Source organism: Coenobita brevimanus, chromosome 46 (genome assembly GCF_032717465.1).
Source record: "Coenobita brevimanus isolate Jiangsu-jjx chromosome 46, ASM3271746v2, whole genome shotgun sequence".
In the NCBI taxonomy this organism is placed as follows: Eukaryota; Metazoa; Arthropoda; class Malacostraca; order Decapoda; family Coenobitidae; genus Coenobita; species Coenobita brevimanus.
The window spans coordinates 47,637,603-47,661,366 of record NC_136999.1 but is presented as its reverse complement, the minus strand read 5'-3'; the positions used below and the strand labels follow the sequence as shown (position 1 = coordinate 47,661,366).

Below are 23,764 nucleotides of genomic sequence, written 5' to 3'. Positions count from 1 at the left end.
GAGAAGGAGGAGGACTGGCGCGCGCGCCAGTCCTCCTGCACGTCCTCCTCCTCTCAAATTCATCTCCCTCTGTTACTTTTGTTCTGTATTTCTTATCGTCTTTCCTTTTCCATCTTATATATAAGGATAAAGTCAATACAGTTCTTTGAAGAATGTATACCTTTTTATTTTCATAGAGAGATTTTTCGTTACTTCACAAACCTTTCAGGCCAATGACGTTCCTTGGTACTTTTTTCCAACATCCTTTACTACAAAACATTTCTTAGTTAAATGGAAAAGATATCATTGCAGTTAAGGGGTTAAATAAAAGTTTTGTTGCTTCAATTAACGAGAGCGCCTAACATGTTCACCTGACGTTGGCTCGGCAAGACTGGCTCAGAACTCCTACTCGGGCCGACGGGTGAGTGGGCAGGGCTAAGGGGGCGGGGCACAAGAGAGTCAGGCTAACGTGAACAGTATAATCATTTTAATTAACTCTAGATTTTAGCCTTATTTACCTCAATTCAGAAGTACTGTTTGACGTGTAACAGTAAGAAAACCAGTAGTACTTTCTATGTTTTTTTAAAAGTTTTAGGAATATTTTAGAGTTTTTGTACATTTACATGGCATGGTAGTAATCTGAGGACCAAAATTCTCACCTTAGGTAAACGGACTAATAGAAAGATGTCTGTAGGAAACCCATTTGTACTGAAACATTTTATGAACGCTGTATATATTTCATTTATATAATCGTTTGAAGACTGCAAACATAAATTTCTGTGACGTCTCTATATTCAATTTTGTCCAGCAGATATAGTAGGTAAGTACGGTAGATGAAGGTGCCCATCATCCATCCACTTAGTGTAGCAATAATCTTCTTTTTAGGGTAGCTCTACATTGAGTGGCAAGCCAAATGATTTCCTGTAAACCAGAAAATCATTTACAACGCTGGGTAGTCACCTTATAACTAACCAACACGCGTTCCCTGCGTGACAAGAAGTGAGTTGGCGGAGAGTTAGTGCCCCTTCACGGAAAACAACTAACTAAAAATACGAACCAGAGTCCTGGTACCAGGACTGACCAAAAGGTGACGACTAGGGACCAAACAAATGAGATGGTACGGATTGCGACATTTCATGGAATGTAAGGGGTGCAAATGATGAGGTGAAAGAGAATGTCCAGTTGCTTGAGGCCACAAACGTGGATTTATGTGGATTAACTGAAAAAAAAATAAATGGTGGGGTGAGAGTGTGACAAAATGAGAGTATGGATGGGGTGTATGTGCGGGTGTGGGTGAGAATGAAAGGGCAAAAGAAGGAGTGTGTATCCTTATGTGCAAAAGATGGAAGGAGAATATAGGAGAGTATGGATCAGTTGGTTCAAGAATTGTGTGGGTAAGATTGAAAGTTGGACTTCAAATGTGGGTGATTGTGTACGTGTATGTGCCAACTCAAGGTCGTGCAAGCAGAGTGGAAGAAGTGTTCTGGACAAATGTGGAAGTGTGCATTGAAAAGTTTGAAAGGAAAGAGAGAGTATTTTTGATTGGGGATCTATCTATCTATCTATCTATTGCCAGACGCCTCAATCCCGTTCGGGATGGCCACAAACAAATCGTCTCCACGTCGCCCTGTCCCCCGCCATTTCACTGCCCCGCTCCCAACTCACACCCCCCTCTCTCATATACCTCTCCACCCCATCCATCCATCTCATCCTCGGCCTCCCCCTCCCTCTTCCCCACTCCACCTCACTCACATACACTCTCTTCGTCAGTCTTTCACCCTCCATCCTCTCCACATGGCCAAACCACCTCAGTGTATTCCTCCTAACACTTCCTATCACATCCACATCCACACCACAACGCTCCTTTATATCCTCATTTGTCAGCCTGTCTCTCCATGTGCCTCCACAGGCTCCTCTTAAATAACTCATTTCCACTCCTTTCACTCTTGACTTGTGTCCTTCCAGCAACGTCCAAGCTTCACTTCCATACGTTAGAGTTGGTATCACAATACTGTCATGTAATAACTTTTTCACTTCCATGCTCACTTCCCTGCTTCTTATCACTGCTTTCAAGGAACCAGCAACCTTTCGTCTCTGCTGTACCCTTTCAAGCACTTCACCCTCCAAACCTCCATCCTTACTCATCACACTACCCCAGTACTTTAATGTACTCACATTTTCCAATTCCTCACCATCCAACCTCGCTGTACATTCACTGACTTCACCTCTCTCAAAGACCATCACTTTACTCTTCCCTACATTCATCTTTAGATTCCGTTTCTTACACACTTTCCCAAACTCATCCACTAAGCCTTGCAGCTCTCCTTCGTCTTCACTTAACAACACAATATCATCTGCAAACAACAGTACAGGGAGTTTCCAAACACTACCCTCTCTCACCAGGGCCACTCCAACATCCACTACCCTACCTTGTACCTCTCAAAGTGGGGATATGAATGGAAAACTAAGGAATGTGAAGGTGGATAGAGTAGTTGGTGAGTGGGGTGTGCCTGCAGCGGTGGATGAGAATGGTAATGCTCTTGTGGACATTTGTGCCGGGAGGGGGTTAGTGATAGCCAAAACCTTCTTCAGGCACAAAATGATCCACAGGTATACGTGGTGAGTGTTGAGAAGGGTGGGTGGTGAACTGGATGAACGGAAGGCAATGACTGAGTATTTGTATCTGGATGCTAGAACGAGAAGGTGTGTAATGGATGCAAGAGCATACAGAGGTTTGGAAAGGGGACTTTCTGACCACCAGTTGGTGGTGGTGAAAGTCAAGGTCGAAATGAAGTGGAGGAAAAGAAGGGAAGGACAGGTGGAAGTACTTCTTACAACTAGGGTGAAAAGGTTGCAAGATGATGGAAAAAAGGCACAATATAAGAGAGAAGTGAAGTAGAGGAGCGATTGGTAAATATGATTTGGAGCAGATGGGGGACGTGGAAGGTGTGTGCAAGATATTTACCTTAGAAATCTGTGCAGCATGTGAAGTGTTGTGTGGGGTGAAGAGAAGACGAAAGGGGGTGCAAGGAAAAGCATGGTGGAATGAAGAGGTGTGATAGGCTGTGGCACAAAAAAAGAAAGTATATAGTGAGTGGACGAGAAACGGGTGCGGAGGAAGCTGAGAGACAAAAGAGGGAGTTATATGTGGATAGGAAGAAAGAGGTGAAAAGATTAGTAAGAGAGAGTAAGAGGAGAGCATTTGAGGAATTTGGAATGAATCTGAGTGTAAAGGGGAGGGAACATAAGAAAATGTTCTGGAAAGAAGTAAAACGAGTTTGACTGGGTATTAAAGAAGTTAGTCGGGGAGTGGATGATAAATGTGGTACATTACTGGTGGAGATGGGAGAAAAAATGAACAGATAGAGAGAAACCTTTAAGTAACTGTTGAACGTAGAGAATGAAAGTAATGTGAGTGTATGTGGCTGGGGAGAGGCTGGGAGAAGGAGATATGTGAGAAGAGAGGAAGAAATCAGTAGGATGGAAGTTGAGAAAGCAATGAAGAAAATCAAAATGGGGAAAGCCCCAGGAATTGATAGAGAGTGTAGCGAAAATAATGCTGAAGCATGGGGGAGAGATTGTAGTAGAATGGATGTGGAAGATGAGCAGATTGGCCTGGGAGGAAGGTATAGTCCAGAAGATTAGAAGTCAAGTATAATTATTTCCTTGTATAAAGGAAAAAGGGAAAAAGAAGTGTGTGGTAATCAGAGGCATTTGTCTTCTTAGTGTAATAGGAAAAGTATATGGTAGGATATTTATTGACAGAGTCAGTGAAATAACAGAGGAATTATTTGGAGAAGAATGGGGAAGTTTTAGGAAGGGAAGAGGTTGTGTACTGTAGGTCAGATAGTCATTCTTAGGTCCTTAATGACAAAGAAGTTGTATGCAGCCTTCATGGATTTGAAGAATGCATATGACAGGGTGGACAGACAAGAATTGTGGAAACTATTAAGAATATATGGAGTAAATGGGACATTGTTGAATGCCTTGAAGAGTATGTATGAGGGTGCTAAGACTGCAGTGCATGTGGACAGTGAACTGAGTAAATTATTCTTTTTGAAGGTTGGACTGAAACAGGGATGTGTCAAGTCTCCACGGTTGTTCAACTTGTATGTGGATGGGGCTATAAAAGTGATACAAGGTAGGGTAGTGGGTGTTTGAGTGGCCCTCACGAAGGAGGGCAGTGTGTGGAAACTCCCTGTGCTGTTGTTTCCAGATGAAACTGTGCTGTTAAGTAAAGATGAAAGAGAGCTGCAAGGCTTGATAAATGAGTCTGGGAGAGTGTATAAGAAACGGACGCTAAAGGTGAATGTAGGGAAGAGTAAAGTTATGATCTTCGGGAGAAATGAAGTCACTGAATGTACAGTGTGGCTGGATGAGGAGGAAATGGAAAATATGAGTACATTTAAGTACTTGAGTAATGAGATGAGTAAGGATGGAAGTTTAGAGGGTGAAGTGCTTGAAAGGGTACAGCATGGAAGAAAGGTTGCCGGTTCTTTGAAAGCAGTGATAAGAAACGGGAAAGTGAGCACAGAAGTGAAAAAAAGTATTGTGATACTAACTTTAACGTATGGGTGTAAAGCTTGGACCTTGCTGGAGGGACACAAGTCCAGAGTGCGATAAGTGGAAATGAGTCATTTGAGGGAACATGTGGGGTTACATCGAGAAACAGGTTAACAAGTGAGGAACCGAAGGAGCGTTGTGCTGTTGACATGGATGTGATAGGAAGCATTAGGAACAACACATTCAGGTGGTTTGGCCACGTGGAGAGGATGGAGAGCGAGAAACTGACGAGGAGAGTGTATGTGAGTGAGGTGGAGGAGGGGTGAGGGAGGGGGAGACCAAGGATGAAGTGGAAGGAGGGAGAGGGGAGGTAAATGCGAGAGAGGGGTGTGAGCTTTGAATATGATAGGGAAATGGCAGAGGACAGGCCGACATGGAGGCAATTTGTTTGTCGCTACCCCTTACGGAAGGTGTCTGGCAATAGACAGACAGATATTGAGGAATTAAAGAATTGTAAAAGTTTTCCATTGTGCATGTCTTTATACGGTATGCACTAGTTAGCTGAAGAACAGCGAGGATGCGTGACATGTGTGGGCATCCATCAACTCACTCAATACAGCACCATATGTAAAGTTGCAACAATAGTGTTTCAGCCTACCTGGGTCACATGACCCACAGGCGCCATGTTGCCTCCCAGTGGGATGGGTAAGTTGAAGGTCAGGATGCTTTTTTGCTTTTATTTGGGATTAACCGGATTTCTTCATCTAATATGCCTTGCTGTGTTTCCTGACGATGCTGTACCCATCCTGGACAAGAGAAGATGGTGCACAGATTTTCCATAAATTCCAAGAGAAGAAAGTAACGGGAAATTAAAGTCAGGAGGGAAATTTTGAGAACTAATGGTGACACGTCTGCAGTAAGTCTAAATGTGTTTTTTATGAAAGATATTACATTTGATCCCTGAAACACTTCCTTGCCATACATTGCCACACAATGTCTGACCACATTTCCGTCTCCTGCTGCATCCTTTTCCTCCCGGCTGGTTGACATTCTCTCAGATTCCATTCATCCAGATCGGATCCGGCATACTCACGTGCCAGGCCTGGAATCCTGGGTAAAAAGAATTCATTTGGCAATCAATTGTCCTCTTCAGCTTTTTGGCCATGATCCTGCCAGTATCCGTGCTGATCTTGTCATTCCCATCCCTGCTGACCCTTTGCTCCCTACCTGGACACATAGAACTCCTGCTGTGCACTACGTACTCTCTGCCACTGCTTCTGACCGTTTACCAATCCTCTCAGAGCTCTCCGTCACTGAAGTCCTTATCTCCTTAGCCTGCACCTACCCTTCCCATCCTATTCACGTCTACACTGACGGCTCTGTCCTCACTAATGGCCAGGCGGGAGCCACTTGCATTGCATTTACAAACTCTGCTTCTCCCGTCTTCTCCACCTCCCACTGCTATCCGAACTGGGCCAGCAGTATCCAGTGTGAACTATCTGCTACACACTCTGCCCTTGACTTCCTTCTCTCTCATCACCTACCAAGTCTCACCGTCAGCGACTCCCAAGCTGTCCTTGCCTTACTTCGCAACCCCCCACCCCGACGCCCCTCCCCTCTCTTCGCCCCCCTCTACTCCCACCTCCATCAGGCTCATGCTCTTGGTCTCAGGGTTTCTCTTAGCTGAAAAATACAAGTGACAGCCTAAGCTTCGTATATTCGAGGTCGCCATTAATTATAGCACACGATTAGTGTCGGCAAGTTGAGAATCCTTGTGCAAACTCGGGTCTTCCATAGCCTCGAACTGCACACGGGTCCTCAACCTGTGCCTTAACCTACAGTACTTATATTAATATCGGTGAGCTGAGAATCCTTGGGCAAACCTGGGTCTTCCATAGCCTCGAGTCGCCTCTGTGGAGTTCTCTCTCGAACTTCCCCCTTAACCTACAGTACTTATATTAGTATCGGGGAGCTGAGAATCCTTGTGCAAACTCGGGTCTTCCATAGCCTTGAGTCGCCTCTGCGGAGTTCTCTCTCGAAATTCCCCCTTAACCTACAGTACTTATATTAGTATTGGGGAGCTGAGAATCCTTGTGCAAACTCGGGTCTTCCATAGCCTCGAGTCGCCTCTGCGGAGTTCTCTCTCGAACTTCCCCCTTAACCTACGGAACAAGTGTATGTACAGGCCCTGGACATACTGTGTCCTGTGGGGCCAATGGGCGAGACGTCAGGTCTGCACCCACTTCACCACTACCCTGTCTCTCAACTGTCTCAGAGATTACGGGTGTGGTTATGAACGGCACAGGAAGGACATGTCCCTGATTAGTGGTGTTACTTTGACACACACTGCAGGAACGGACAAAACTATCTATGTCTCGTCCCATCCCTGGCCAGAAAAAGTCAGCTCGGATACGGGCCTGGGTCTTCCTTTTGCCCATGTGACCTCCTGAGGCTGAACAATGACCCCATCGTCACACTGCTAGGCGGTACTTGGCGGGAACGACAAACTGCAGTCGAACCTCACCCTCGGGTGTTCATGACTCACGGTAGAGCTGTCCTTTTTTGCGAAGGAACTTGGCTCGACCTCCCCATGAATACTTAATCACTCGACCCTTTTGTTTGTTCCGCACGGCACAAGTGTCGGGTCAGAATGTTGTTCTTGTACAACAAGTTGACTACACATCAGATCTTGCGGCGATTCAATGATCACTGGGGTGACACAGTCTGGAGCCTCAGCCATGGCTCGTGTTACTGCAGCCGAAGTCTGAGTAGCATCATGTTCGGTGCAACTATCCTTGACACCAAAAATGTTACCTACTATAAGGTTAAATAGAGGTTCTGGCATGACAACTGCAAGTGTCGTACCAGTATAAAATGGAGATGCCACCTGGATACATGCCTCAGGGAACAATCTCATCGATCCATCAATAAGTCTAACTTGGATCTGTCGACCTGTATACTCATCAGGCAGAACTAGACTTTGCTTGACAGAGCAACCTGAGGAACCATTATCTCTCAGGACCTTCACAGGAATGCCTCCCACAAACCCTGGCTGAACAAGGAAGGTACTGTCACCTGTGGGAGGGTCTGTGGAGGAAGCAGGTAGCCACTCATGAGGCTGCTGAACTGATGCGGCAAACATTGTGCCTTGAGGGTTATATACTTGAGGGGTTGTACTCACTGCTTGGGAAGATGGAACATTGGCCATCTGTGGAGGGGGGTTCACTGTCACTGTGGGACTAGTGAACTGTGGGGGAGTACCCATACTGGTAGGGACGTGACCACCGTGCTGCTGCTGAGGAATGAAGGCTGCATTCGCTTCCTGCCTCTTTTGAGCTGGTGGTGAAAAAGTTTGTCCCGACGGTCGGTTGCGTGGCTGATACTGCTGCTGGTTAGGGTACTTGTTGTACCTCTTCCACTCAGGTTTCTGAGTGTTTTGCCCCTGCTCCTTCCACTGCGGTTTTGGACCTTGGCCATTATTCTCTAGAATGGCCTTGGTGCTGGGATTCAGTCTGAGACGGCTTCCCAGATTTGGCAGTATCTTTTCTGCTGTTCCAGGTGTTTTGCTTACGAGTTTGATACCCGTATGCAGTGAAATACGCGTCAGCCTTTTCTGCCATTTGGCTGGCATCTTTCACCTGGCAGATCTTAAGCTGTGCTATGAGCTCAGCAGGCCATGACCTCTCTAGCTGTGTACGCAGCATAAGGTCAATTATCCCCTCACGCATGGAAGGAGTTTCATCTTTCTCCATCCACTCATTTAAGTAAGCTGTGATAATGGTCGAGGAACTGAACAGCTGTCTCCTTGTCTTGGAGACGAGCTCGCATGAACTGAACTTTGGCGTCGTCTACTGTGAGACCATACGCCTTAATGAGTGCAGCTTTCATCATCTCATACGTGAGATTGTCTCCACGAATTCTGTGAAGAATATTGAGGGCAGGGCCCTCAAATAAACTAAGAAATTGGAGCCACTTAGCTGCCTCATCCAGTTGATACATGTCTGCCATGTCCTCAAAACGAGCTATGTACAGCTCGATTTGCTCGCCTTCCTTGTATGAAGGAAGCTTGATGCGTGGGGTCGCCAGGACATGTGCAGGGAGAACGCTCGTGGAGCTTGGCCAACTGCACCGGATGTGTCTGAAGCCAAGGAATCTCGCTTGAGCTTCAGCATTTCATATTCGTGTTTTTAACGTACTTCTCGCTCGGCACGTTCGTGCTCTCGTTCTCTCTCGCGTTGTTCAAGCTGGTATTCGCGCTGTTCTCGCTCTTGTACTAGGTCGAGTTCGCGTTGTTTTTGCCCGTGTTCGTGCTGTTGTCGCTCTTTTTCTAACTCGAGCTCGTGTTGTTTCTGCTCGTGTTCGCGGTGTTCTCATTCGTATTCGCGCTGTTCTCGCTCACGTTCATGTTGTTCGCGCTCGTATTCGCGCTGTTCTCGCTCGTGTTCACGTTGAATCTTACGCTCTTCACGGGCATCATTCTCGCGCTGCTGGTCCATATTATGCCGTGAGAGTATGTACTCTTTAATTTCAGTTGGGTCTGTAAGACCCATATCTTTGGCTTCCTGTAGAAATATGGTGGTAGCCATGTCGCTAATTTATTAAGCAAACCGAAACTGAGTACTGACTGCTTCGCAAACGAATGCTAATAACACAAGTAAAGAATACAGACACAAGCTAGTGGTGACCAGTCTTATCTAGTTAACTGGAAAAGAATAAAGCAAAAATGCAAATAACTGAGAAGACTCAATATTTAACACAATGGGTACGGCGGCTACCCAGGAGCGAATAAAATCGTTTAACATTACCAAAAATAAAGTACTAAATAGAGTTAAGTACTCTGTGAATTAATAAAGCAAAAATTCACTTGCTAAATTAACGGTAAACACCAGTAAACTTGTGCCTATAAACTTTAATGATAAATACCTAAATATGAACGAGTGAGTATTATCTCGTGAATAGCTTTAGAGCTAAGAGTTAATATCCTTGAATTAGGTCGCCAATTGTCACGGGGTTTTTAAATAAAAGCAAATATTAAGTGATAAATGTTAAATATTCAATAATATTGAAGGGCAGGGACAATGATTGTCTTGCTAAATCAAGCAACGATTACTTTACGCTGGCTTGCTTCGCACGATTATCTAAGAACGAGAATTTATAAACTTTCTCAACAGTACACAGCAGAGACTAATTACTCAATTGCTGTTTATTAGTACTGTTAGCCTCTGGAGAAAGTTACTTTACCCCTGACAATAAATAACTAATACTATTAATAATATCAGGTTCTTGCTGATGCTTAACTCCTAGGAGGCACAACGGATTTTAAGCCTAATACACAGGACTGGCCTAAGTACCAGTTATGAATGGCAAACGTTTATGCAAGCTAGGAGCTATAAGAGAAATAGGCTTAATTGCGGAGAAATGAAACAAGAGTTTACATTACATTAAGCTCAAAAAAAGAACTGTTAAATTTATTGATTACAAAATAAATTTAACGTTACATTTCAAAATCAAATTAATGAGATCGCACTCACTCACTCACACAAGAGCTAAATTCTTACGCCTAGGAAAAACACCTTAACTAAACTCTTAAAACTAGGAAAACGAAAAGAAGTACTGGTCAATGAATGCGGTGTATCACCCAAAGAAAGGTGGGAGCTTGGAGAACTGTAGTCAAGTGGAGTCTGGGTACTAGCTGACCTCTCACACTGCTGGAGCACAGGACCTCTCTCCGTCACAGCAAACACTTGACTGAGTAAACTCGTGGGAAAAACAAAGTGGAGCGCTAGACCGCATTTTTTAACAGTCGAGTGCGCGAAACGCGCCCAAAACAAATCGCTCAGCAGAAGCGCTAATGTCTCACACAAAGACGATCACATATGACAATGAAAAATCGATTTGACAAAGCTTCCGTCTGAATGAGCGGTTAACTGAACGATAAACTGGGATTCCACTTGAGTTCGCAGTTTCCCACAAAAGCCAATGTCACTAGCCGACTCGTGACAATGACCTTCTAAGCTTTACATCTAACTCTATCCACTCATAAGCTGATGACTCCACCCTTCACCTGTCCATTCGATTCCTGCAAAGTCCATCTCAGCAGTTACTTCAACAAACAAGGGATGAGGCTATGGCACACCTAATGTCTGACTTGGCTCGTATTTCTGACTGGGGTAAAAATAATCTGGTTGTTTTTAATGCATGAAAGACTCAGTTTTTGCACCTATCAACCGGACAAAATCTTCCACAGGTATACCCACAAATGTTTAATAATATTCAGCTTAATCCTGCATCATCCTTGAAGGTTTCATTTAATAGGGACTTACCATTGAAAGATCATATTACATCTCTTGTAAAATCTGCTTCCAAGAGATTGGGTGTGCTAAACCGACTCCGTTCCTTCTTTACCCCTTCACAATTGTTGACTCTATACAGGGGTTTTATTCGGCCCTGCGTGGAGTACAACTCTCATGTGTGGGGAGGCTCCCCACATACAGCTCTTCTCAATAAGGTGGAGTCAAAGGTTTTTCGTCTCATTAACTCTCCTCCTCTTACTGACTCCCTTCAACCTCTGTTTCTTCACTGCATTGTTGCATCTTTATCTCTTTTCTATCGCTGCTTCAGTGGTCTTTGCTCCTCTGAACTGTCTTCATGCATTCCTCCACCTCTACGACTGGTGCATAGCACTGGTCTAGCAGCAACCTTTCATCCCTTTTCTGTCCAACTCTCTAATGCAAGAGTTAACCGTTACTCCCAGTCCTTCATTTATGCAACAGGTCAACTCTGGAACTGTCTCCCTCTGTCTGTATTTCCTGCTTCCTATCATCTCCAGTCTTTCAAACGCAGTGTGTCCAGGCATCTCGAAATGATTGAATCTTGAATTTGGCTATCTCTTGTATTTTGTTTTTCTCTTGGAAGGAACAGTTTTGCGGGCTCGTTGCCTTTATTTCCTTCTTAAAAAAAAAAAAGTAGTGTCCTAGTGCTGGGATTTTAAATCAAGAGGTAATTTTACAATGCATATCGTTTTTGTCTATCTCTCTACCTGTGTATGTGACTATGTATATGTATCTGCTTAGTGTGTATATATATATATATATATATATATATATATATATATATATATATATATATATATATATATATATATGTCTCCCTGTCAATGTATATATGAACATATCAAATATATGTGCATGTTGCACATGTATATGTATGCACGCCTGTACACATAAGCATATCTTTATACATGCATACCTATCCTGTGCATGCAGTATGTCTATGGCTACAGGTCCATGAAAATATGCATATATGTATAGATATATACGTATATGTATGTGTGGATATCTGCCTCTCTCTGCATACGTATGTACATATGTGTGTATCTATGTACCACTTTACTCATCTCAGAACAAGTAATGATCATTACTGTAACAACTTTGTACCATGATTGTGCCGTTGTATGTCTTTCGTCATTATTGTGCTTGTAATGATAATTACGTCTATACCTGCTATGCTCTAAGATACCGATTTATTATTTTTCCCTGCTCTCATGCACCCTCCCCTGCTTGGGCTTCAGGGATAGTGTTCCCAGAGTGTTGAGTCTTGTACTGAATGGTAAATAAGGAACATAAACAGAAAAAAAAAAATAAAATGGTCATATTTTTTAACAAAAAATGTCCTACCCAACTGCAGACTCCAGCATTGTGGCACGGAATTTTACTGATGGCAAGCTTAACGATTCAACAACTGCTTCCTAATTCACCCATAATTCAATTTTTTTTTGCATTTTCGGAAGACTATGAAGAACTTGCTTGCATTTGTATGTTTTCCTAGCAACTGTTTTCAAAAATCTCCCAAATGTGGTATTCCAAAAAAGAGTTGCTAGTTGTAACAATCATAATGAAGATTTTTATAAATACAATTGAAGACTGAGTATCATATTAAACGGTTTTTTGGAGGTTAATAAATTATGAATTACTCCATAAGTCATTGCAGAAAAGAAAAATTTAAATCTCTACTTCATAGAAAATTTAATGAATACAAAATTTAGGGGTAAGCCTAAAAATAAATATAGGTATAATGCCACACCAGTGCCACAGTTGTACCTCAGCATAAAGACTAAATGTATAATCGACAGTTATGCAAAGAACATTTTTTAAGCGTATGACTAATACGGTGGTCACACCCATACAAATTTTGCCGGAGCATGGGCCGACAGGTTTAATGAAGTCATCCCTTTTATTTTTCCATGTGAAAGGCACTGCAGTAAACAGTGCAGGTTTAGGCGTACCCTGTTTTATAAGGACATAACAATTGGAGTCAAGTATAGAAACATGTGAACAGGGCATTTTCTTTTTTCATAGCGACATCCAACGTTACCATCCCCAATATATCCTCGTATTACCAAGCATTGTTCATCGTAAATGATGTAGGCAGTCATAAAACAAGATATTTACAGTTCCAAAAATGGCTAAACTAATCAAAGTAAGAATTAATGAAAAGGAAACCAAACGATGGAAACAAAAACAGGGAACAGTGCAGAGCAATTTAGCGAGCGTTGGAAGAGGGTGGGAGGCAACATGACGCTAAGTTGCCTGCTGTTCCAATTCTCTGCATAGAAGGCACAGTCTCTACCTGTTTTTCAAATATTTATCATGCTATAATCTGCTCATTTTAACATGGCATAAAATTGCCATCTCTCCATCTTGAATGCTGGGAATAACAAAAGATTAACACTAGAATATGATGCTAGTGACGAAGAAATGCTGTGGAAGAGATGCAGAGCCCTCGTATTGATATTTCAACCAACGTGCTACGAGAAATAAGCTGCAAAAGACGAAAGTCTGGCCCAAATAAAAGTGAATGAACGATAGTAGCACAGCTGGGCACCTCCACGATCACTTCCACAAGCCGCAAATTCTGCAATTGCGGATGTGTGATTTCCTTTGCGGTTTTGCATATGCGACCAATTCTACTCAAAATCGCTGTTTTGTGCTTGCAGAAGCACTTCCACAAATGCAAATCAGCCCACAAACATCTACGTTGTCCAGCCTGTCAGGCGGCGTCCAGATGAGTCCTGCTCGCCAGTGTCGCCTGCTACTCCCGCACTCTTGCCATTTGTACAATAAATATTGTATATGCACGATAAATTCACCTTCGGTACGGTGTACAGTAGCATTTCTCATTATTGTACCTTTGTACAGCAATTTTACGATTCCTTCAAAGAGAGAGAGAGAGAGAGAGAACGACTGAGTGTTAGATTACTCTCTTTTAGGTATTCGCTGGCTTCAAACCAAGCTCTCAGGAAAGGAATGAAAATAAGCCAAGATGAGGCAATGTTCGTACTCTTGATTGAATAATAAAGCATAACATCGTCAGAGCAAGTCATATTCTGCTTTACAATGAGAGTGTTCCTCATTACATTATCTTAACGATATACTGTTCGTGCTTTCTGGGGGTAGGGTAAGAAATAAGAATCTAACGATAAAAGCCAGCAAAAATTTTTTTCCCTCAATAAAGAAAAATATTAAACCTAATTCACAATTAATTTATTTTGACGTTATATGCTAGTGATGTAAACTACATCAATACTAGAAAGGCTTGTTTAACCCCTAACTGCCAGCTGACACGTATAGCAGTCACGATTTTGGGTGCGGAGCAATGCTGGTTGACATGTATAGATGCAAGCGTATTCTCGTCACCCTTTGAACTTTAATTTAACCTTACTCATCGATGGGACCACCTAGAGAAGTGGGGTACTTTCTTTTGAATGAGGAAGAGTTGTTGATTCTTAAGGATCGGTAATTTTTTCTGCAGCTGTTCTAGTTTGGCAGATATTAGAGTTTGAAGTATGGATATTTTTTTCCATCACGGATATCCCCCATAGGGAGGTGTGTGCAACATCGGAATACCCTTGCCGTCTAGAGGTTAACATAAAGCCAATAACAAGGTGAAAAGTGCAAAGATGTGGTACAAAGCCTCCCAGTCCAACTTGAATATGACCTTTAGTTTAAATTTCAAATTGCCAGCCTTATACCATTGCCAGTGCCAGTATTTCTGTCTGAAGAATCATAAGGTAGATAAATAACAGATTAACCCCTTAACCACGGGCTTGTTTTGCTCTGACTTGCTTGTCCCACGGGCATATTCGCGCTCCGACAGACTTTCTAAAAATATTTGCCAAAAATCAGTTATTAGTCCTAGAATATTAAAATTTCATAAGTATCTGGCACATACCTTCAGCCTTCTCCTTGGATGTTTGCTGGGTCTTCGTCGAGTACTGTAGGACTTGTGGAGACCTCTGAAGTTGGGTAACGAAGTCTCCACTTTACACTTCCCGACAACCCGTAATATGATTACCACAGCCAGATATTATCACTAGAAACACTATTCTATGATTATCAAGTAGTTTGGAATCAATACTCCCTCCCAAAAAAAAAACACTGTGAAAGCAATGAAAATTACGAGCGTGTATGACCTTCCCACTTGCGCTAGTTCGCTGCTGGTATTCTGTCATTTATTATTTAAAAAAACACTCACCCTTTATATTCCTATTACTATATAACACTTATATATATCTGCGTCTTTATGCATAAATTTCCTTCAGTAGTATTAGTTTATTGTCACTGTAGGCATTCAATTTTTCTTTCAGTAAATTACGTAGAGAGCCATGGATTCACTTTCACTGTGATAACCTCAAGTATTTGTACTCATATTCTTATATCACTAACTATTTACATTTCTATTTACAGTTTCTATTGTATTCTCAATATTTACACTTCTATTTTACTTACACTATGTTATTCACTGTCACTTGCAGTAACATAAAACTATATTACACTGTTCAGTCATAAGTACATTCATTGCTTTCACTTGCTATTTACACATTATTTTCATTTTCCACTTGCACTTTTAGAACTGCTTCTGGCTGTGGTAATCAATGAAACAGGTAACGCAGAGGGGAACCTGGCACTCAGTGCACTGCCGAGAGGTGCGTTTGTGCTCAGGTGTGCGTCAGGTGGTATGTGCACACACCTGGCACCTGCAGATCGCAGCCTTCCTCTTGGTTGTGGCAGGCATTTGCACCAGTCTGTGCCGATCCATGTACGCCCTCTGCTCAAGTCTGTCGGGAAGTCTTACTGCATGGTGCCTTGGAGCTGCTGCTGTCACCTTACCATATCTCTCAAGCAGCTGCTGAACACAAGTCCTGGCGAACAACCTCAGGGAGAAGGACTTGGGTGGCTTTACCTTCATCTTGTGCAGGATGAAGGCGTTCAGCATCGTCATGTCTATGAGATGCAGGAAAACTTTCCTGTAACACCTAGTATTCTTCCTGAGGCAGTCGATCTCTCCAATCATCATGTCGGACTTGTCCACCAGCCGCATGTTGATACTGTAGTCTATGACAGCATCAGGTTTACTCACAGGTTCGCCTGTCCTACGGTCTTTCAGATCCTCCTTGTGTACGATGGTGAGCATGTGCATGACCCTCTTGTCATGCCACCGTATTGCCAGCATCTTCTCAGACTTGCGTAGGTGCACGTCTCCTCGCTGCGAGGTTCCTGCCTCTGGGAATTTAGGGAAGTGGGCACGATTACTCTTGACAGTGCCGCAGGAGCCGATGCCGTGCTCTGAAAGGTATTTAGCAAGTTTCGGTGCTGTATAATAGTTGTCAGTATACAGCACATGATTCCCACCAAAATACCTTTCAAGGAGCACTTTCACTACACAGCCTGAGAAGCCAAGGGGTGTGTTTTATCCAGATCGACAGTGCTGGCTGAAAAAATGAGGAAGTCAAGGATGTACCCCGTCTTACAGTCGCACAGTACAAAGAACTTGATTCCAAAGCAATGGCGTTTGCTTGGAATGTACTCCACATACCTAAGACATCCTCTGAACAAAGCCAAGGATTCGTCAATGAAAACCTTCTGAAAGGGGTGGAAGAATGTCATAAACTTATCCTTCATTCTGATCAGAATCTCCCGGATCTTCCAGAGTGGGTCGGTCTGGAAAGGTACATCGTTGTTGGTGAAGTCCAGGTTTCCCATGACGTTCCGGAAGCAATTTCTGGCCATGTACTTATTGAAAGTGGGTGAGGGTAGTAAGGGGTCCATGGACCAGTATTCTTCCAACTCATGCTTCTTTGAGTGTGGCATGAGAAGCATATGGGTGAAAAACACATACAGCTCCTGCACTCCCAGCATGGTGCATCTTCGCTGCACCTGTACCACTTGCAGCACGTTGTAATTCATACCTGTTGGTCTCATCACATATGTGCTGCATGACTTCGTCATCGAGGAAGGCCAAAAGGAAGTCAAGACACTCAGCATCCTCGTCAAGAGTGAAGGCAGGCTGTATCTCTGGGGAACTCTCGTTGAAATCAAGATGTTCTGAGACAAAATCGGACCCTTCCATCCACGCGAAGGTGTCCAGGATTCCCTGTCGTGGTGATGTAGGGTGGGTGAGGGTGGAGGGTGGCTGTGAGGCAGATTGAGCTGGTTCAAGGTCACTCTCACTGACCCTGGGTTGCCATACAGCACTAGCAGCCCTTACTCTACTGGCAACTCTACTTTTACGGGTCAGGGGTTTACCTCTTCCTTTACAGCCTGCCTTCACTGTAGGTGCTGGTGGCGACTCTGACGACGAAGACTCCGGAGAAAATTCCGCTGAAGAAGAGGAAGAAATGAGTGAAGTGGGGCTAGGGGAGTGGGGAGGTGATTCACCTCGGGACTCATGGCGGGCTGGGTCATGCAGGGCCATTGTTCCGGGGCAACCAGCCACCTTTTTTCTCCCTTCCCAAATTCCTTTCCTTGCTGCACTAAGGGCTCCTTTCCTTTGGAGCTTGGGATAACTTGGGACACTGAAGCACTCGTACTAGAGTTTCTGGCACGATTTCCTCACCCGGCTCATTACACGATTCACCCGAAGGATCATAGTCACTATCCATCATTATCATTGATAATTCTGCAAGTTCACATTCCACTGCAGTCACTTAGTCCTGTCCTGCTTCCCCCACGAGTTTTTCTGGGGGTAGACGTCACGGGGCCCTTTGCAATGGGCGCAGAAGCAGCGGAAATGGCGGGGAGCGAGTGTGACATGGTTTGACCACAGAGGAGGACAAAGAACTGAATGGCGTGGCTTATCTGAGCAGGCAAGGGTTGACAGTGACAACGGGGCTGACAGCTGCTAACTTACATGCTATGAAATTATTGGTAGGAAATCTCGGCAATACATAAAGAAATAGGTAGATCCATGTGAATGCAAATGTCACTTAGGCTTCTCCCTTCCTTTCTTATATATATTTTTATTACGAAAATAGATTACAAGGCATTTTTCAAAGGGGAAATTACCATGGGAATTTAGCAAACGAGTGCATGTGAGGTGTTGTCAGGTGATAATTAGCCAATTCCAGGTGTATAGCACTATCACTTACCTTATTTCTTTTTTGTATATATTATTTTGTATAAGTATAGGGCATAGGGCTTATTTCAATGGATGAAATCAGTGGAAAATTCTGGGGGAGATTTGCTTTAGCGCAGCGTGGCCGGGCAGGCGATAGGAAAGGGTAAAGGAGGAGAGGTAGAGAGGGGTGAGAGGGTACTGGAGGGGAGGTAGGGAGGGGAGTCAAGAACGGGGGAAAATGGCTAAATTGTCAACAATGGATGGAAGTACAGATGAGATTAGGAGTGCTGACTATTGGTGGACAGTAGCAGTACATCCTAAAAAATGATTGGTAGGAAATCTCGAAAATACATTAAAAAAATAGGTAGTTCCAGGTGAATGTAAATGTCACATAGGCTTCTCCCTTCCTTTCTTATATATATTTTTATTACCAGAATAGATTATATGGCATATTTCAAAGGGGAAATTTCCGTGGGAAATTAGCGAACAAGTGCACGTGAGGTGTTGTCAGGTGATAATAAGCCAAATCAAGGTGTATAGCACTACCACTTACCTTATTTGTTTTTTATATATATTATTTTGTATAAGAATAGGGCATATGGCTTATTTCAATGGATGAAATCGGTGGATAATTCAGGGGGAAATTTGCTTTAGTGCAGCGTGGCCGGGCAGGCAAGAGGACAGGGTAATGGAGGGGAGGTAGGGAGGGGAGTCAGGAACGGGGAAAAATGGCTAAATTGTCAACAATGGATGGGAGAACAGATGAGATTTGGAGTGATGACTAGTGTTGGACATTGGCAATACTGATAGATGATACAAGCCACCACTTGTAAGCCCGGGAGAATTCAAAATAACACAGAATCACAAAAGTGACACCCCGCGGTATGATCCGTTGCGCTTGAGCATCACGAAAGTGACACCGCGCGGTTAAGGGGTTTAACAAGAAACATACGAAATGAAACTGAATACAATTTTACCATATTTCTTACCAGACATCCACCTTTCTCCATGCAGTATCAATACAGGTAGATAGATAGATAGGTAGATAGACAGATAGATAGATATATTGTACAGTGGAGTTGTCTGAGTTGTTGAAGGGGTCTGACTGTGACTAAGGAGTGTGGACTGAGGGGGGGTCAGAGCCAAGGAACACAGGTGGACTGGTGTGTCAACTTGTCAAGTGCTAGCTGTTATGTGTAGTAATTTCATTCATTTATATACGAGAGTGAAGAAATAACCCTTATTTTATAGTAAAAGCAGTTTAATATACTAATAATAATAATTGAAATATATTTTTAAATTTTACTATAACTAGATTTTATATATTCCATTGATTACTTTGCACAATTTCCAAAATGCGCAGTCACCTACTGTTAGCCAGAATAGAGTGAATAAAGATATAATTGTATAATGTGAGTAGCTAGAGATGATTTTTACCCCCTTGATTATGAAAAATATCATCCTAAACTTAATATAATTCTCTAATGGTATCCAGAAAACGATGAACCTGATGCCATGGTACTGAAGTTTGCGTTTGCGTTTTTGCATTTGCAGAACTGCACATTTCAATAATTTTGCGGATTCGCAGTTGCAGAGTTTTTTTTTTTTTTTTTTTCCGGATTTGTGTTGCTGAATTGAATTTTCAGTTGTGGTGCCCACCTCTGGATATTGGTATAGTAGTTGTGGTAGTAGTATAGTTCTGTTTATTATATTATGCTTCTGCTTGCCTATGATGGGGCAGGCATTAAGTGACTTGTCTGTCCGTGCATACGTGCGTCTGTCCATAACATTTTTTGGACGCAATATTTCCTGAAGCCATTGATAGATTGCCACCAAAGTTTTGGCAGTGATGCAGTATGAGGAGATAATGTACTGGTTAGTTCAGCTAGTTCAAGGGGACAAAGGTCAAGGTCAGATAGGGTCCACTTTGTTTATCTTATAGGTGCGATATCTCCTGAACCCTCAGCAAATTACAATCAAACATTTGTCACGGATACAGTATGAGGGGAGGATGAAATGATTAGCTTAGCAAAGTCAAGGGATCAAGGGTCAAAGTCATATGGGATCAATTTAGTTTATCCTTGTGGGCATCTGTCTGTAACATTAATTTGGGCACGATATTTCCTGAACCCATGACAGATTTCCACCAAACTATTGTCAGTGATGCACTGTGAGAAGATGATGAACTTATTAAGACAGCTAGGTCAAGAGGTCAAAGGTCAAGTTCATATGGGGTCAGCTTAGTGTATCATTGTAGATGCAATACCTCCCAATCTCTTAAAAGGATTTCAGCCAAACTTTTGTGAGTGACACAGTATAAAAGAGCAATTAACTGATAAGTTCAGCAACGTCAAGGGGTCAAGGGTCAAGATCATATGGGTGTGGGCGCGATATATCCTGAACCCCTCATTGGATTTCGACCTAAATCATTTCAGTGATACTTTATGAAGGGACAATAAACTGATTAGGTCAACAAGGTCAAAATAATAACCAAACGTCAAGGTTCAATGAGGTCGACTTAGTTTATCTGTAGTCTTGTTTCAACCCACAGTGAAGCCTGTCATGAAGGATATAAGGAGAGTCCATTCGTAGGGATTGGCGGAGGCATACCGAGCGATGCTTTGCATTGGCAGCTTGGTGCCTGAGATCTTGCTGTTTCTTTTGTTTAATTATTATTATTATTATTATTATTATTATTATATTACTATTATTGTACATTTATTATTATCATTCATTATTATTATAATAAGAATAATAATTATTATTATTATTTTTATTATTATAATTTTTATAATAATAATATTAATTAGTAGTAGTAGTAGTGGTAGTATCATTATTATTACTAGTAGTAGCAGTAGTAGTATCTTTATTATTTATTCCTAATTCTTATTCTTATTCTTATTATTGTGGTAGATGGTGGCGTTCACCATCCACTCATTCGATGTAGCGCTGCTCTCGGGTGTCTGCCCTTTCCTCTCCTCCATCCTTCTTTCCTTCCATCCTCTTCTGTCTTTTATTCCTTCATTCTTTCCTCGTCCTTCTGCCGACGTGTTACTTTACACTCCCTCTGCAGTCTTTCTTTCCTTCATTCTTTCCTCTTACTTCTGCCTGTGGGTGACTCTACACCGAGTGACAAGCCAAATGGTTTCCTGTACACCAGGAAACCATTTACTATGCTGGATGGTAACCACATAACCAAATTTTGGCGCTAGGTGGTTTATTGGGTAATTACGGCACTTCCTCGGATTGAACCAGTGAAGGTTTATATCCAAGGGTGGTTGGGGTTTATTGCTCACGTAATGCCACTCAGGAATGAGTGAGGCTAGTCACTCTCATCTTAAATGTCAGGACCAATTTTGCCTAGCCCCGGGCGCCTACGCTTCTTATGGGGCAACGTAGGATTGGATGGTGGGTGGGTACATGGATTATTATTATGACTATATTATTACTATTATTATTATTATTATTATTATTACTATTATTATTATTTGCAGAGAAGAAAAAAAAAAAGAGGAGTGCAGAAACATCCCATGTCAATTCTCGTTCCCAATAAGAAATCAAAGTTGAGAGAGAGAGAGAGAGAGAGAGAGAGAGAGAGAGTTGGTCATAAATATATTCGTTAATTCCGGCCAAAATCCACAGTTGCCCAGAGGTTGGTGTGTGTGTGAGTATGATGTGAAGGGAAGGCAACCAGAGGACTGGATGAGGTGGAGGCGATTTGTTAGTACCCACCCCTTACGGAAAAAGGCAACCGGTATTTGATACAGACAGAAAGATAGACAGAGATAGACATACAGTGCTTGACAAACTACAAACAGTCTTATAATTACCCAGAGGTTGGCGAGTGAGAGGACAGTAGTGACGGTGACGACCATGGGTGGATTGACACAGGCGGTGGTGTTGGCCAGGGAGTGCTTCATCCACTTATTAAATAAACCCGATTCCACCAACGCAAAGGCACTGTGAAGACAAAAGATATTTTTAAGTCTTAGGGGAGAGAGAGAGAGAGAGGGGGGGCGGGAGAGACTCTTTGTGCATCTTAGTCAAGGAACTTCGTGTGACATTTACCAAGTAACATTGTGGTATTACCAAGGCTATCAGGTCTAACTGGATACTGAAGACCAGAGGAGCAGACTGTAGCACATGTCGAGCAGGGCAGTATTCCGAAGGTGGATGGAAAGTTGATGACAGTGAGAGCTGGAGCTCCCATTTCATCAGCTCTCGGAACTAGTTCCTGACCATCCCCCCTTGCTGAACTTTTTCAGTGTCTCAGTAACAGAGAGTAGGCCAGCATGCTCTCTAATACAAGTTTCTCTATCAACACCAAACTACGTGCACAGTACACACTACATTTCCTTTTCAAAAAAAAAAAAAAAAAAAAAATGCTTCACCATAGCCTCGGAGTCCCCAAGGGGGGGGTCCATTAATGCCTCCACCTTCCGCGCCTCTCCCGGTGATGACTTGAGCTGCATGGAACCACTGTCTGACTCATTTCTTCTTCATTTCTTCAACATTCATGGCCTTTTCTCAAATTTTCGTTCTGTTGAGCACCACCTCTCCTCCTCTTAACCTCACCTTCTTTTCCTGAGACTCAGCCATCTAAGGCAACTGACAGCAAACCCTTTTCTGTATCCTCCTACTTTATACTCATTTCGAAGCCAGAGGTGGCTGTTGTGTATACATACGCAACGACTTATCTTGCTCTCGTGTTCCTGAACTTGATTCTTCTGAATTCTCTACACTCTGGCTTCGGCTTTTCTGTCATCCTCTGACTAAATATAGCTGTGCTGTTTACTTATCCGCTAATTCTACTGACTATGAAAAATTCTTTGACTATCTTACTTCTACGATGGAACACATTCTATCCATTTCTCCTGTCTCTGAAATCTCCATTCTAGGAAATTTCAATGTTCACCACCACCTTAGGCTCTTCTCTCCTTTCACTGATCCACCTTGTGAACAAGCCTACATCTTTACTATCCTTAACCCCTAACCTGCGGGGTTGTTTTGGTGCGACTTGCGTGTCCCGCTAGGATATTCACGCCCCAACAGACTTTCTAAAAATATTTGCCAAAATTCAGTTATTAGTCCTAGAATATTATAATTTTATCTGCTTATGGCACATACCGTCAACTTTCTGCTGGGATGTTTGTTGAGCCTTTGTCGAGTACCGTAGGACTTGTGGAGACCTCTGAAGTTGGGTAACAAAGTCTCCACTTTACACTTCCCGACACCCCGTAATATGATTACCACAGCCTGATATTATCACAAGAAACATTATTCTATGATTTTCAAATAGTTTGGAATCCATACTAAAAAAAGAAAAAAACTGTGAAAGCAATAAAAATTACGAGCGCGTACAAGCCTCCCACTTGCGCTCGTTCTCCGCTGGTATTCTGTCATTTATTATTCATAAAAACACTCACACTTTATATTCCTATTACTATATAACACTTATATATGTGTATGTATATATATATATATATATATATATATATATATATATATATATATATTAATCCCTCCAATATCCGACGTAATAGAGCCATAGGCAGGTCCGGATAGTGGTCCTGTCCAGATATTGGGCTCCAGCTTATGGACTTGTACTTATGGACCCTAACTCAGAGAAACACCTATATAACTCCCTCTGGACATGCATAGCACCTATTTAAGACCCAAATCACACCAATAAGGCACATAAAAGACTGAAATAAATGCAAAAGAAACATAAAATGAGGTTTTTGATGTAGGTTCATACAATATTCAACATTCTGGTTACTGGCTCCTGGACTGGTACTTATGGACCCTAACCTAGCCTAACTCAGAAAAACACCTTCCTACTGCACATGCATAGCTCCTAACACCCTATTCACACCAATAAAGGACA

General features: G+C 42.6%; 1 protein-coding gene across 1 annotated transcript in view; it reads right to left on the bottom strand.

The window, feature by feature from the left end:
* Nucleotides 1–320: 320 nt before the first annotated feature.
* LOC145398718 (uncharacterized) overlaps nucleotides 321–23,764 on the bottom strand; it is a 74,107-nt gene continuing 50,663 nt past the window's right edge. Inside the window, exons 7-8 of the mRNA XM_080271518.1 lie at nucleotides 21,708–21,837; nucleotides 321–443 (exon numbers count right to left, since the gene is read on the bottom strand). Of these exons, the coding sequence (XP_080127644.1) occupies nucleotides 321–443; nucleotides 21,708–21,837 (253 nt within the window). The remainder of the gene's footprint in view (nucleotides 444–21,707; nucleotides 21,838–23,764) is intronic.